At 41.4% G+C, this 16340-nt stretch overlaps 2 protein-coding genes across 4 annotated transcripts in view; one reads left to right on the forward strand and one right to left on the reverse strand.

Moving 5' to 3' along the window:
- KCND2 (potassium voltage-gated channel subfamily D member 2) overlaps positions 1-16340 on the forward strand; it is a 305706-nt gene that overhangs the window by 264022 nt on the left and 25344 nt on the right. The window lies entirely within an intron of this gene.
- TSPAN12 (tetraspanin 12) overlaps positions 8221-16340 on the reverse strand; it is a 90295-nt gene continuing 82175 nt past the window's right edge. The window contains exon 9 of the mRNA XM_075429155.1: positions 8221-9787. Coding sequence (XP_075285270.1) covers positions 9764-9787 — 24 coding nt within the window. The 3' untranslated portion in view covers positions 8221-9763. The remainder of the gene's footprint in view (positions 9788-16340) is intronic.

The raw sequence follows: 16340 nt of genomic DNA on the forward strand, positions 1-16340 counted from the left end.
AGAAGCATGCCCCATTTCACACGGTAAGCACTGGTAGGGGCTCGAATAGCACTCTGTCCTCTCTCTTTTGCCAATCTTTCTCTCCAGTTCAGTATTTTATATGACTTTTTGGTGAAAATGCTGCCTGGATTTGCTAGACTGAAGATGCATTAGCAGTGTGCTTGTATCCAAGGGATACATAAACCAGTGCAACTTGCAGCCTCACCTTCTGCAGAGTTCTAGTTTGCAAACCCTGGAGGTTCCTGCAGTCATGCCATTCCTTACATCAACACAGGCATCACATCTGTATTCCTACTGGATCTGATGACAAGCCATTGCAGAGCTCCAGGAGCCTCGTTTGGTGTCTTTCAGCTGACATAGTTTTCCATTTCTCAGGAGCTGGCTCTGGGTCCTTTTATAAAATAAGTAGCAGTTACAGAGATTAGCATCTCAGATCATGAAAGAAATCCCACCACATAATATTTTCAGCCTAGAATAACTGTTCCAAATGCTTAAGAAGTGGCATTGCTTTTCACTAAAGTATTGTTTGCTAGAGGAAATCATTTGAGCTGAGCACTGATGAGCATACAGGCTGCTCTTGTAAGTGAAGCGGTGCTTTATGTTTTATTCTTTTTTAAATATGATTTTGGCAAGTAGAGGAATAAGAAGAAAGTACTTCAATCTCTGAATGACACATTAATGACATATATAATTTTCTGTTGACTTTGCTAACATCAACTTGCAGAAACATTGTTTTTCTGCCTCAGTAAGCAATCCAGACTTGGATTTAGCTGCTTTGTGTGGGTTGTAGTTGTTTATTCATGTTAATGGAGATTAGAGACCTATGAAATGCCCAGCAAGATACCTCACAGTAAACAGTTTCCTGTCTGGTGTGTTAAATAGGTTTGAACAGTTTCTCTATAATATTTAGCACATACTAATATAAAACTTGAGCATGATCTGATTTACAGATAATCCTTTAGAGTAGTATCATAAAAATGTATGAGCATATAAAATGAAAAGGAAAGGGAGAAGAGCATGTGTTTCTTAATAGACCAAGTACACAAAGTATTGAAGTATATATTTTGTTGCTTAAGGCAAAGTAATAATAAAAATTGCAATAAAAAGAAGTAGAATATTGTTAGACTAGAAATGACCTGTCAACCTCATCTGTAAACCAAAAACAAAGTCACATGTATCATTACTAACACCAGGCATTAGATACTCCAACCACAAGTATCAGACTTTTTAATAAAAAGCAAATATATTATTTATTAGACTGCCTAAAGTCTGGCCAAAGGTGGTTAATATACGTGCTAAAGTACACGTGCACTGACAGGTAAACATGGTCTAATAAGGAGAAAAAAGAACTGAAGTATTCTGTGTATCTCAGGGAAAAAGACAGGTTTTATTTCCCTGAATATTTATTGATCCATTTAGGCGAAACGTTTTTGATCTTGGCAACTGGAAAGGAAGTCTGAGGAACTTCTAAAGACTACCGTCATTGGTCTCCAAGACTGCTGGACGTTACTTCTGAGAACATAAATATCTGGGCTGAGATTCATCTCTTCTACTTTTTAGCTTTCCATGGTTAAAGCACTGGAGTTTAGCTAGGCTTTCAGATGATGATGAGAAAGAAGTTACCTCAAAGTCTTTGGAAATGGATCAACTACACATTGAGAACTGAGAGCTCTTTGATTCAGATCCCTCATGTTGCTTTCCAGACGGAGGTGAGGTGAATACAGGAGAAAGTCTGTATAACCATATATTATGCCCCACCATTCTTACTACAGAAAGGATCATTCCTATTACAAAACCACATTCTCAAAAATTATAAGCAACAGTACGTACAGCAATATGTACTTTAACTCCTGTTCAGGGTTTTCTCCATTTTGGCTTCATCTCCTGTCTCTGTAAGCTCTGCTAAGGTTTTTGGAGCACAGGCACTGCCTTCCTCTGTCTATAAGGACACACTATTGGCATTGTACCAGTAATAAATCCTCATCATCAACAATAGGGAGCTTATTTGCTGTCTTATTTGAAATACTCCAGATGACAGAGGTCGACTTTCAGGCTTAGATTCACTACCCCTTTTTCTGTGGTACTGGCTCATTGATTCCAGTGGGGATTCAATGTTGTAAATGAGGTTAGAATTTAGTCTGCAGTGTTCATATAGTGCCATGCCACAGCAGAACTTGTTGTTTCACTACTTGGAAAGCTGTCTTCATTACGGACCCCTATCTTGGGTTCCCTGTCACATTGATTTCGAAACTCTACTTAATAAATGACGTATTTTTATATTAGAAGTCAAAGGAGACTGTATCTCCAGAGCTTAAAGAACACTCATTACACAAACTTGTAATCGTTGGTCATTACAGAATAATCCTCCTAGAAAATTTCAACTCGAAAGTAGTTCCTTATAGTGCTTGCAAACATCTTTTGCATTTAAATCCTAAAAACTCATGTGCAGATTGTTTTTGAAGAAAACAGGTTGCTGTCAGTAGTTTTAGCTCTAATCCACTGCCTGCTGATTTGAAAGAGTATTAGGGTCTAATACTGCTCCTGCTAATTCAATGAGTAAGATCAGACAGTACATGTAAGGGCACACACGTTGCCTTTATATTGCCTTCAGGTGAGAAAATACCTCTCTCTTTCTTCTTAAGGTGCTTTTTCCTTCCTCAGTTACTGCAGATAGGATCTGGAATGGGGCTTTAGGGCATTCTTTATAGAAGAAGGACAAAAAAGATTGTGTTAGACTTCCATGACTGCTACCCTGAGACCCTGAGAGAGTAGGATACCAAAAATAGCATCAGTGACTGGGTAACAACAGGAATTTTACTCCAACAAAGCAAAATTATTTGTCTGTAAAATGAAGAGAGGAATATTTTAATAAAGTCTCCACTGCTAAGTGTTCTTCTTTTATGGTGCCACTCGGCCTTTGGCAAAAGCTACCCTGCAGACCTAATGCATTTCTTGTGTAACAGCTCAGCTCAGTAAAAAAAACTACACATAATGCTGTACATGACCTCCACAAATTCATCCCTTTTATGGGAATAGAATACAACAAGGATCAATGTAATTACATCTGACATATCCAAAAGACTTTTGGAAATACAACAGCGTTTATTATACTTGTTGTTTTGCGTCACATTCTGATTTATTTTTCAAGTAATATGTTGTATAGGTTTATAAAATACTTGGGGGGGGAGTGGTTAAGGATTAAGTAAATCTGCTCAATCCCTTAGCCACAAACTAAAATGCTTCAATTACTTGGACTGTCATGAAGTTTTGATTGTCTTTAGTGTTTCTCCAGCACTGTTTAGGGCTCAGACCACTTGCTGCAGCAAACACTTTCACTAACAGGAATTTGCCACCACTGTTTCATTCCTACCCTTTGATGAACTCTGTATTTCAGGAAATCCAAGACATTGACTATTTTTGTTTGATTGCTCATTTTTAATAGTTGTATAGTTATTATGTCAGAAAGACAGAACTGATGAAGATGGGGTGAGTCACTGTCTTCCCATCACCAGCAACCACACCCTAAAATGTGGTCCGTATTTGCCACTGAGGGTCACAGACCATCCTCAGAGCAGACACGGTGCCCCTCTCTCTGGGGTGTACCAGCAGACACGCTGGAGGTACAGCCAGCAGGTTGCATGTCTCTTCTGCCCACCCTCTGAGCTGATGGGTTGAATTCCAGTCCCAGTCTGGGGCCTATGCCAGTACAGCATTGAGCTAAAACTGATAAATCTCTTGAATAGGTTACCAACCCATCCACTTGGTTCCCTCACCTAACTTTCACAGAACTGAATCACCTAACGAGAAGACCACATGTCTTTATGCTGTCCTTATAGACATGTCTATAGTAATTCCTGAGGAACCACATCCCTCAGCAACTCTTTCTACTCTTCCCTTATGCCCTTTGTTCTTCGCTCTCTCTATGAGGTTATCCTAGTGTTACGCGTATGGTGACACACAGATTCATACGAAGGCAGGTTCCCAAAGCCTGTAGGCCATGATCCTACAAACTGAGATTTGAGGTTGAATGACTGGACAGTAATTCTCATGACTGACAGGGTCAGAGATTACCAAACAGATGCTGGAGAGAGAGGAGGGGAAAAGCAAAGTGGAGTAATAAATAATCATAAGGAAAAAACTACTGCTCAGCTGTGTTCTGATTATTGGAACAGACGGGAAGTGCTGCTTTACTCCCTAAGAAGCTTCCATTAATTTGGTCTTTTATTTTCATTCTTGTGAGAGTTGACCTCCTGCAGACTTTTTTCTCCATTCCTTCCCAGTTCTTCTGAAGAGGAATAGGCCAGTGATATACCTGCATGCCTACTTATTACAGACATAATGTCGGTAATAGAAAGTAGACAGCTTCTAGGTCCTAAGGCAAATGAATTTGGTGGTTAATACTGATGAGCACATTAAAGAAAGAAAGGCCTGCAGAGAGGGCTTGAGTTGCTGTCTGACATACAAGCTTGTAATAGCACAGTTTTGAGTAAAAAGAGAGGAGAACTCTCCTAATGTTTATAACCAAAATTTCCCATACTTTGAAAGCACTAAAAAAAAGTTTAGTGGCTTTATAGCTGCATAATACCCGGGACTGGTCTATGCTCTCCAGCACAAGTTACTTTGAGATCTCACAGTCTGTTTACTAGCAGGGTGAAGGATGATCTAAAATGCACCAGAGGAAAAGCCAGCAAATACAACAAGAGTCACAGTAATAAGACCACACAATTATTCAGTCTCAGATGCTTGAAATTTTTTTACTTTTTCTATGAAAATCATTATTATTTCAGTTTCTAGTAGAGCTAGAAGGAATTTTAAGTATGGAAATTAAAAAGATGAGAATGGTTTGTCCCACTGCTGTGTATTTTGGCCGTGGCAGTGGAGTAGATCCATGTCCTTCCCATAAGAAGGGTGCTGCAACTGCAGCTGAGGGGGGAAACAGGGTACTGAAAAGAGAGACACAGCATCAAGGAGAACCTCTGGTGTGGTACCGAGTGGAGTTGAGCAGGATGCAAGGGACCAGTAAAAATATGAGAGCAGAGCATATTCTGAAAAAGAATGAGAGAAGAGGGGGACGTCTCTCACAGAAGATAAATTAATAGGAATTATGCAAGTTACCTCATTAAGTAATATGTCTTATCATCACAAAAACTGCATTAACATCAACATTGGTGATGTCTCGTATGCAATCAGATATAGGTTGTGAGCCAGATCACAAACATCAGATACTTACGGCTGAGAGCGGATGCGCATATAAGAAGCCCTTCTGGAGTAAGTGAAACTGTTGCTGCAAGTGGAGAGGCTAGAATCCGGTCCTCATCAGAAGTTATACTTCACTTGAAAATATTACTTTCTAAAAAACTACTTTTGAAAAAATTTAACATCTTTGATTTTCAGAATACAATGACCCAATGTGTTAAATCTCTGGGCTGAAAGTCAGTTTAAGAGTCCTTGCAATCATGAGGCACCAACACCCATCTCCCACAGGTGGCCAGAAGTCAATTCTGGAGCTAAATGTGTGCAACATGACAGAACACCCACGGCACTGACATGCAGCCGTACCTGTCACTCCTCTGTCTCTTGTACCATGCAACATCTTAAGTCCAGCAGGTCATTTCTTCACCCACTCCGTAGACACACAGCTTCTGTACAGAGCTGAAAACCACTGGGGAGATGGGGGGCAACTGTCAGGCAGCCCCAGTCCAGTTCACAGAGAAGCAGTGTTGTGAGGTAAATAATCTTTTTGCACCAGGATTGCAGCATTGACTCTTCTCCCAGGATGCCCACTCCATCCCCAAAGCTGTGCAGTTATAATGTGGGCACAAACAAGAAAGTACCTATAACAAGAAAGTCAAGGAGAAAAGGAAGGTAAATACTGTTCAACACACTGAAAACAACAAACCTGACAGCAGACTAGGACAGAAGACTTGCTATATAGAAGTCTCTGAAAAGAGATTTATACTCAGTGAGAAGCAGAACTAATTGAAAATGCATAAAAAGGAGAGGGTTTGGCAGTCCTCATTAAATTGTGGCTGTTGTTGTAGAGATAAAAGAAACACAGTTTGAACCAAAAGGTTGAGTAGAATTTTAAAATCCAAAGACAAAATTTCCAGTGAATGGCATAGACAGAATTAAGCATGAGAGTTGTTAGATGCTGGTTAGAGTTCCTGATTTATTTTAGTAAACAGAAAGATAAATACATGGAATATTTTTATACTTGAAGTGGAGATAGGTAGAGACTGTTAGATTATTCTTTGATGCTGTTGTGGACCTTGAGGTCAAGCTGGAGAGAATGGCTCAGGAAATAATCTTTCAGCTATGGTCAGAGTGCTGGTCAGGAGGAGCTTTACTTGCTTAGTTACTGTTTACATCAAGGGGTCCAAAACCACAGCTTGCAAGGCCAAGATAAATCATCTGCAGTATATTGCTTTTACAGTGTTTTCAATTAACAATGTGATTCTAAAGGTTCACAGTAGGTCAAAGAAAGCTGGTGTGGAGTTCAAAATGTTCAGGAACCAGTGGTCTGGGGAATTCACTGCTTGGCGGATAAGCAGTAGTCGTCCTTACTTGCAGCACAGAAACCATTACTGAACAGGCAACTTTTACAGTGCTTCCATGCTGATGTCTGACATACCACAGCATTTCTCTGAGCATTACACACAACCTTTGGAAGGGGAAAGAATTACAGCAAGGGCATAATATTAATGATTCAGAATTTCTCGTGTCACAACCCTGAGCACTGAAGCATCTAATTATTAGGCATAACAACTTGCACATAGGCTGTGCCAAATGATGACGGGAGAATTAGACACCTAAATATGGAGTCTGCCCTCTGGGGAAGGTCAGTGTAAGCCAATTGGTGGGAAAAAAGCCAAAGTAGTGCTGTGGGACTGAATTCCTATTCCCTCACAGAATCCAGATCCATGCTACAAGGAAGGCTGCATCCTCCCAAAATGCATACTGAGCCATCATATTATGTGAAATACATTTGTCTTCCAAAACCTGAAGAAGAGAGAGGGTGGGATAAGGCTTTTCTTCCTACAGGCAGGGAAGGAGGCGCAGGTGCTCTCTCTGAATTACAGCCTCGATGTTTAGTGCAGTTGAACCAACTGGTGGAGAGCTGGGATCAAAAAAGCTTTTCTGAATGAGGAATTTAACCATCCATGAAAGCTCCAGGCTCCAAAAGCTTTACCCATTTCTGGTGGGTAAAGTATTTTCTCTATATCCTAATGCAAAAATACAAATTAATTAGCTAAAAAAATAACAAGACTTCTTGTATTTGTGGTTTGATCATTCACTTAAAACAGTAGCAAGTTTCAGGCTTGGCTTGCTGGTTATTTAAGCATATTATGAAAAACAGGCTGCACAGGAAGAGATTGAGAAAATCTCTTTGCAACATCCCCTTGAGCATGAATTCTTGAGTACACATGTGGAGTATCTATACTCATATCTCTCTGAGCAGAGAAGTCTCACACAACCTTTCAAAATCCTTGCTTTTACCATTGGGCAACTGGCAAATTTTCCACAAAGCTCCAGATTTTTGAAAAACACTGACATTTTACAGGGTTTGCAATTAGAAATGTGATGGCATGGATATAAAGTGACCCAGAAGCTCCATTTTCTGAGGGATCTGTGAGAAAATTCAAGGGTTATCAGTGATCTCTAAAAAGTTGGAATTTGAAAGGGCTCTGACAAAAAGATTTTAAATATTGTATGCAATGGAGAGGGAGACAGTGTTTAAAAATGGAGAAAACACATGGAAAATTTATTTGTTTGCTGCCGGTGAAAAGAATGGTAGTGGTCAGTGTTGTGAAGCATTATACCTGACTGACTAAGAGGATCGGTAGAGAGATACCGAACCTCTCAGTAACGAAACATGAATTCAGATAAGAATGGGGTTAGTAGTGACAGAAAGCCACTACCATGTCATTGCAGTGTGCTAATGTTTAGAGATTCATTGGTGGTTGATTTGGTTTAGCCTGGATAAATGCCAGGTGCCCACAAACACCGCTCTATCACTCGCCCTCCTCAGCTGGACAGGGGAGAGGAAATATGATGAAAGGCTCAAGGGTCAAGATAAGGACAGGGAGAGATCACTCACCAATTGCTGTCATGGACAAAACAGACTGAACTTGGGGAGAAAACAAGGAAGTTTAATTCATCACCAATCATATCAGAGTAGCATAGTGAGAAAATAAATCCAGATCTTAAAACACCTTCCCCCCACCCCCCCTTATTCCCGGGCTCAACTTCACTCCCGTTTCTCTCCCTTCTCCCCCCGAGTGGCGTAGGGGGATGGGGAATGGGGGTTGGGGTCAGTTCATCACACATTGTCTCTGCCACTTCTTCCTCCTCAGGGGGAGGACTCCTCACACTCTTCCCCTGCTCCACCATGAAGTTCCTCTCACAGGAAACAATTCTCCATAAACTTCTCCAACGTGAGTCCTTCCCACGCGCTGTAGCTCTTCACGAACTGCCCCAGCTTGGGTCCTTCCCACGGGGTGCAGTACTTCAGGAACAGGCTGCTCCAGCGTGGGTCCCCCACGGGGTCACAAGCCCTGTCAGCAAACCTGCTCTGGCGTGGGCTTCTCTCTCCGTGGGTCTGCAGGTCCTGGCAGGAGCCTGCTCCAGCTCAGGCTCCCCACCGGGTCATAGCCTCCTTCAGGCAGGAGCCTGCTCCAGCGCAGGGCTCCCTGTGGGGTCACAGCCTCCTTCAGGCATCCACCTGCTCCAGCGTGGGGTCCCTTCCATGGGCTACAGGTGGATATCTGCTCCACTGTGGACCTCCATGGACTGCAGGGGCACAGCCTGCCTCACCATGGTCTTCCACACAAGTTGCAAGGGAAGACTTTCTGCTCCGGCGTCTCGAGCACCTCCTCTCCCTCCTTCTTCACTGACCTTGGTGTCTGCAGAGTTGTTTCTTTCACATTGTCTCACTCCTCTAACGACCATCTCACTGCAGTTTTTTTTCCCCTTCTTAAATATGTTATCCCAGAGGCGCTACCACTGTTGTTGATTGGCTTGGCCAGCAGTGAGTCCGTCTCAGAGCTGACTGGCATTGGCTTTATCAGAGATCAGGGAAGCTTCTCTCACCTTCCCACAGAGGCCACCCCTGTAGCCCCTCCACTATCAAAAGCTTGCCACACAATCCCACAACAGTGGCTTAAATCCAGTTACTAACACACAAGAGGTCAAATTAAAAAATACACGATCAAAGCTGGCAGAGGTAGGCAAACTCATTTCTACTCTGCATAACATGCTGCGACCTTTCCGTATCTGAAGGTATCCATTCAAAATCTTGCAAGACTCAAAGCCAGTGTGATAAAGCATTAGAAGTCCACACTGCACAATCCAACGAACAGAGGACTTTAGTGTCCTGACCATTGATTCAATATCTCTCATGTGTAATAATTGCAAATTTCCCTATTTAAAGTATATAAACTGTGCAATGCCAAGCTTTTACAGCCTGCAGAGGCAGTGCCTGGCAGCTGGGAGGGTGAGGGTTCAGTTGTCCATGGACAGAGCAACTCAGGCAAGCTTTTGGTTTCTTTGCAAGAAAGGGGCTATAACTACACTCAGCTGAAAAAAATTACTCTGCCAGGACACTTGAAGAGGATGGAATACTGTAGCACCCCCTCCTTCTTTCAAGGTTTGGGGTGGTTTAGCACTAATGGAAAGCTGAGTTGTGAAGAGCCTTGAGTGAACTCAGAAGAGGCTTTTGTTTTGCTAGACTTGAAGTACGTGAATTGTTTAATTTTTCCTGGATTTATCCGATCAAGCTCAGAAATTCCTGAAAATTGGAAAAGAATGAAAAAGACAATTAGATCAAGGAAAAAAATGGTAAATACTCCATTGCAGCTAGTAAATTCCACTGATGTGTTTTCTCAAATATATTCTAAATAGAAAGGCATGAAAAATGTTATGAAAGAGGAAAGACCTGAATTTCAGAGGCAAAATAACAGTGCATGCTCCCAGAAAATTTACTCTCTTGACTACTAACTAGAAAGGGACACTAAGATCCTGGACTGTGATAAGTCTCCCAGTGCATAAAAGTTGCACAAAGGAATTATTATTACCTTAAAGCGAAATTTCTTAGTCTTATCTAATTGTATGTATATGTGTTTATGTATGTGCAAGAATATACTAGAGTAGTTTTTACTCATGGTGTAACAGATTTAGAGTTTACACTAGAGAAAAATTAACTGAAGTATTCGATATTTGGCAGAGATCCCTAGAGAATCAGGCCAGTAGCAGTGTCACACTGACACAACATGTTTTGTGGTCTTGCCTGAAATAACGTAAAAATAAAACTGGCCCATGAGCGGCTGTGTTGACAAGCGAAAAATTAGCTTGGCCTAACTGGCCGGTGCTGAATGTGACCAATAGCCTGTTTTCAAATGAAGTGAAAATATTTGAAGTAAAACAAGTAATAAGGAGAAAGCTGGGATGATGGGGAGTTCTGATTATTTTTAAAGAGAAGAAGATAATTCAGTTTATTATTTCAAGAAGATTTTTGAAACATTTTTGCTATCAGTATTTTAACATATTAAACACCAGTGTTATCTAATGGGACGAAATATGCGGAAGGAAAACCAGAATGTTTTCTAGGTACGAAGCGTGTCAAAGGCGAAGACAAACCTGTACTGCAGGGTGAATACTTTGTTTAGTACCTTGCTGAAAAAAGCACAACAAGGAGTTCCCAATTTTCTGGGAATCATCCCTAGATCTTGACCTGCCCATTAGAGCACTGAACAGCATTAATGCCAGCAGTGGCTAAAACCACTGTCAGTCCGAGTTTCACTTGAATGTGGGCACAGCTGGGTTTGATTCCCAAGCAAAATCAGCTCACTGATCTCGGTGCTGTGCCCAGTAGCTGTCACAAAAAAGGCATGGCTGTCCTTGCAAACTTCCACAGTGCTTTTCTAGTGTTAGCGTGATTTATACTTGGAGCAGCTTGACCTGGTGCCTAATATATACTTGAGAGAAATTTAGGAATGGAATGGCAGATCAATGCTTCGTTTTGACTTCACTGCTATTTAGCATGAGCATTGCAACTAAAAGTAAATCTGTAGAAGAAATTAATTACATAAAATTTTCAGCAGTATTTCTGGGATGAAACAGTAACACTGGACTCAGACTGCACCTAATCACACCTCTAACAGGAGAATTCTACCCTCCCCTCCACTGAAGAAAGGTAGCACGTTGAAACATAGCCCTGGGCTTCAGAAAGGTGCGTTTGAATCTGCACAGAAATCTGTGCTTCACAGCTCAGTCCTAGTTTTAGTCACACTGCTGAAAAGTTTTACTAAACAGTGTGTTCCTAGAAGAATGCAGAAACGTGTGGTTTTGTCATCTTCTGTGTGCTCCTGAGGGGTCTGAGGGATCAGAGAACATCCACAAACCAAGGCCAGGTGGGGGAGATGGGGGATATTTAGCAGCTGCCTTTGGAATCATTTCCCAGGAAGGACATGTCAGACCCTAGTCCATCCTGCTGGGAATCAATGGAGCCTGCAACTGGACTCTTTACAGCCAACCTTGCTATAGTCAGTAAATCTCACATTGCTCTCATTTACTACCTGTGCTGTGGGTTCTTTATTCAGTCTTTACTAGGCAGTATCACCAGGGCCTCACTTGAAGGCATTGCCCATCTTTCTCTTTCACCCCCAACGCTGAGTGTGAAGAGTGGCTAGATAATGTGGTACTTTTGACAGTGGGGCTTTTGATATCCTGATATTCATGTTGCTTCCAGTTAATGCCTCAAGTAGCAACTGCTGGAAATTCTTTGTTCTCTACTGTATTTGTACCCATTTATCTAAAATGCTGAGTGTTTGAGATTGGTGTGCATTCATCCTGGTTCCTATTTCTCCACGATATATAAAACGCTCTGTCTTAACTTTACATTACTTTTTAGTCCAGTTCTCCCAAGTAAGGATTTTCTGAAAGGACAAAGAAAAAAAAAAGGAAAAAAAAAAATCTCTAAAAATTTGTATTCACAGGACTAACAAAGGTGCATTTCTTTTAACCTCAGTGATGGTACAAATCTAGGAGTGCATTTTATTCCTTTGGTTAGCACAGGTGCTGGGTGAACTATGCCATTTCAATGACCATTTTGTAAGGATTATGTCGTGACAGTCATAAAAACCCCCATGCTGTGCCGGAAGCCTGACAGCTCCTTTTGCTGTCAGTGATCCAGATCTGAGAAGTGAGGCAAATTTTACCAGCTCCCACCAATACAGATTTGGACAGAGAAATAACAAGGGTGAGAAATCACATATTAACATTGTCAATAATAATGGCTTACTGTCCAAGCTGGAACCAGAAAAATAAGCTATTCTGAACTTGTCCATACCTCTTCTTTGATAACTGTGTGCAATTCTGGTCTTGTTTTCTAGTAAATAGCATAAAAGAATTGGAGAAGATTCAGGAAAGGGCAAAAGGTGTGATCAGATTTAGGGCATGGATTCTGTATGAGCAGAGTGGGACTTGCCAGGCTAGAAAAGAGAGAAGGTAAATAGGTATGCAAACACAAGTAGCAGGAGGAGGATGGCTAGAGATCACGCACGGGCTGCTTTTTTTTGAATAGAAGGACCTGGTTGGGGACATTGTATCAAGCAAGGAAACACAGCCAGAACAGCTAAAATGACACTGACCAAGGAACTGCCAAACAGTGATGTGAATGCCAAAAATGTGCAGGGATTTAAGGGGACAAAATAAAGCCCATGGAAGTGCAATCCACTAAGGATCACTAGCTACAAAGAAATTACAGTCCTGGTGCTTTTGAGTTATTTGTAGGTAGCTGGAGGCTGGAAGAACATTCAAGGATATTTTCGTGTACTTAGCCTGCCCTTTTTCCCTGTATGTTTGTTTGCTTGCTTTAAGTTAAATTTTGGAGACTGAGTTCTAGGCTAGGTGAAGCTTTGGTCAGACCTGTTACTAGTATCCTTTCATTCATTTCTAAGCCTTGAAAGAGCTGGTCAGTTTATCCCATATATGTACCTGTGTGTGGCTGCATGCATGACAAAAGAACTGCTGAATAATTAGATCCTGACTAAATGAGTGATATAAGTCATTGATCTTTCAGAAGCAAAGACTTTGGAATATTCTTTTCTTAGGGAAGTAAGTTAGAATTGCAGGAGCAAAGCTCAAATCATCTTTTTTTTTTGTTTTTCTTTGAGTTGCTTTCGGCTTCACATAAAATAGAATGAAAAAAGGGAATGTCTACATCAGACTCCAGAAAATGCAAAGTATCTGAGTGACAGAGGAAAAGTATATTCTTCCTGTAATCATTTGTACCATCTTATGCATAATTATCCAGCCAAGCATTTATTCTCTGCTTATCACCATGGTATCTTAGAGACTTCAAATTCTGAAGTAGTACAACAAAGTAATGAATGAATTCTATGTTAATTAGATATAGTATTCTTAGGACTGAAGATTATTTTAGGAAATGAAGATGTTTTTACTTACCTCTGTCTCATTCTTCCAAATCTAGCCCTGGATCATTTCACATTCACATACAGTGGTGTTTTAAAAATAGAATTACCTCCTAAACAGCAACTTAGATACTTTTCAAAATTGTAAATGTACAGGTTGAATCCTTAAGGCAATACACTTGAAATGCTTATTTTGAAATTCCACTTAAACTTATTACCAGTAGCAATTTAAATTATCTGTTGTTGGATGTAATGTTGAAATAAATGACTAGTTAGTGTCAACTTGCCAGCATTTAGTCTCCAAGCAGCTTGGAAGCTCTAGGGAACAGCTTTATAACAATTCACAGCACCCTCCTTAGACAAGGACACCATTTTGCAATTGTCAGATATTATTTGACATCTCCATAATACTGCTTTATGCATAGCACTTCTTTTTCTACTCTCAGAATGGATAATTCCTATTCTTCACTAACGATCTATTTTAACTGATTTGAAGTTTAAGTGGTTAACTGGTATTTGCTCCCTTGCAGCATATCTGCTTAGTCCTGTAGCAAGCCTTATTGTGCAGGGAGTTAACGGAGATCGATTTAGTCACACGTCCGTGATAGCACAAAGGCAGGGCTTAACCAGTCACTCCTCCTTTCCAGGCTGTGTGGCAGTCCAGCTGATGACTTTTATTGCTGACATAGAGTCCTCCACCCACTGCACTAAGCATAAAATCCCACCAAATACATGGCAGATCTCTCACCCAGTAAGCATCTCCACCACAGAAGCCGGTGCTAGAAGCCTCAATACTGAGAGACTCCATAACAGGCTGTGATGTTCCATCATTTGAAATAAAATCCAAAAAAGGGTTTGGATGCACAAGCCAATGCCTGCCATCGTGTGCAGAGACTCTCAGAAGTGATTGTCACAGTCTCAGTGCCACCTTTCAGCAGGAGAGGGTTAGGGTGTTGCTAGGGGCCACACAGGGTGAGGGGACCTGCACTCGTCGCAAAAGCCTGCTACCATGCCAAAGGTTGTGTGAGCTGCCCTTGCCTGCAAACTCTAAAAAATTATGATTTTCACCTAAGGGTGTGGAGGATTGTGAGAACCACCATGATTTAGATAACACTAGGAAAGGCAGCTTGCAACATTTGCACCAAGAATGCTTTTTCTGCTATGTTGCTTTTCTAAATCATAAAAAGTGTCTGATCCATTCAGAAATATTCTTCTTCCTGAAAACAAACATGCTTATTTTTTCCTCTGAAATCTAGAAAAAAAACCAAAACAAAACGCCACCTCAGTAGTACGTCTGGGTAACTGCAACGCAGCTTGTAGGTGTCAGCTGAACCATAGCTCTGGTAGCTTGAATAGCCCCTGTACAACACGAACCAGACATCACACTTCTGTGATGCTTTGCAGCAGCTCAGGAACAGTTAGGGCATCGGATTTTCCTATGGAGTGAGGGAGAGATGACAATAAAAAGATATTTTTTACCTTTTTGTATTTAATATTTGTGGTAAACAAAAACTGAAGGAATTTGGTTATCTGGATGTCTGACTTGGCTGCAAGAAGCCAAGAGTGTCTCCTTGGGCAAGTCTCTTAACTTCTCCACGCAAAAGTTCCTTTATTTGACCTCAAAGTACTAAAGCCCACCTTTACAAATCTGTTTAAGCTTCTTGGATGATAGCCCTGGTGCACATGGGAAAAACCCCCCAAAATCCCTGAATTTTATTAGAAATTCTGTATTTCAGAAGCCACTAACTCAGCCAGGTGCAGGGGCAATAGTTTGACTCCCTTGCACTGCAGGCTGGAAAGCCTAGGGAGCACTGCCGCTCTTGAGAAGCAGATGTGGGTTTCATCATTCATGAACAATCATTCTGGCCAGCGTTTGGAGGAACATTTGTGGACCCCAGAGGGTGCCACGTCCATCACAACTGAGCAGAAGAGAGGACTATTGCACCAGAAGGCCCTTCACAGCAGTAAAACCAGCTGGGAAGATTATTTGCAATTCCATGCAGAATCTCCCTAGGTTGGAATAAAATTTGGAATAATCTATGTCATGTTCCACATCTCACACTAACAGCAATATTTTGTGTTATTAGAAATGACTTTTCCAAAGTCATTAGGCTATTTTAAGACCTAGGTAAGGCTGCAGATTCATCATGATTACTGTTAGTGTCAGAGAGGCTGGGAATTGCTTTTCTTGCCTGCTCCCCTATGCCGGTGCATAAGCACGTGCTCGATGGGGTGGCTGGCTGCCGAAACGCACGGGCTGACGAGCAGCTGTGCAGTCTTCGCTGAGAGTCTCACCAGGGCAGCCTCTGGGGCTCTGCCTGCGGCTGCTGGAGAACAGAAAATGGCCATTAGCCGAAGCGGGAAGCAAGAGGGCAGATGCATCATCATCCCACCCAGGTGGGTACAGTATCCACCCTGCGCAGAGCAAGCAAGCACCTGGAGGATGGGAGGGTGGACCATGTCCTGGAAAGGCAGAGCACCATTCTGTTAGTCAGCTCCAGCACAGAGAGTGTGAACTCTGCCTGGGTGATGTGCTAAATCCACTGGGAGATGTAATTTGTCTCCCACACACGAAAAAATTATGCTGTGCCGGCTTCTACAAGATTGTTTAGTTTCCATGGTTTTTGTATTGTTTTCATCGTTCTTCGGTCATAAATTCCCTTGCTTTTAAAATGAATATTACCAATTTAATTGCAATGACTTTTCGTTTATTTCACAACTCTGTTATTTTTTGACGTGTTTTACATGTTTGAAAACAAAAATGTTGCTAGCTTTCCTTTTCAGCAGATAAGATGCCAGCAGCCAACAGACCTCAATCAATGCAGATTTTTGTTTTTAAAGAATGTAAATGAATTCGAAGGAGGTGGGAGAGGGCACATGTATTTGTAACACTCATTTTAAAATGTTTTT

This window comes from Opisthocomus hoazin, chromosome 8 (genome assembly GCF_030867145.1).
Source record: "Opisthocomus hoazin isolate bOpiHoa1 chromosome 8, bOpiHoa1.hap1, whole genome shotgun sequence".
Classification (NCBI taxonomy): Eukaryota; Metazoa; Chordata; class Aves; order Opisthocomiformes; family Opisthocomidae; genus Opisthocomus; species Opisthocomus hoazin.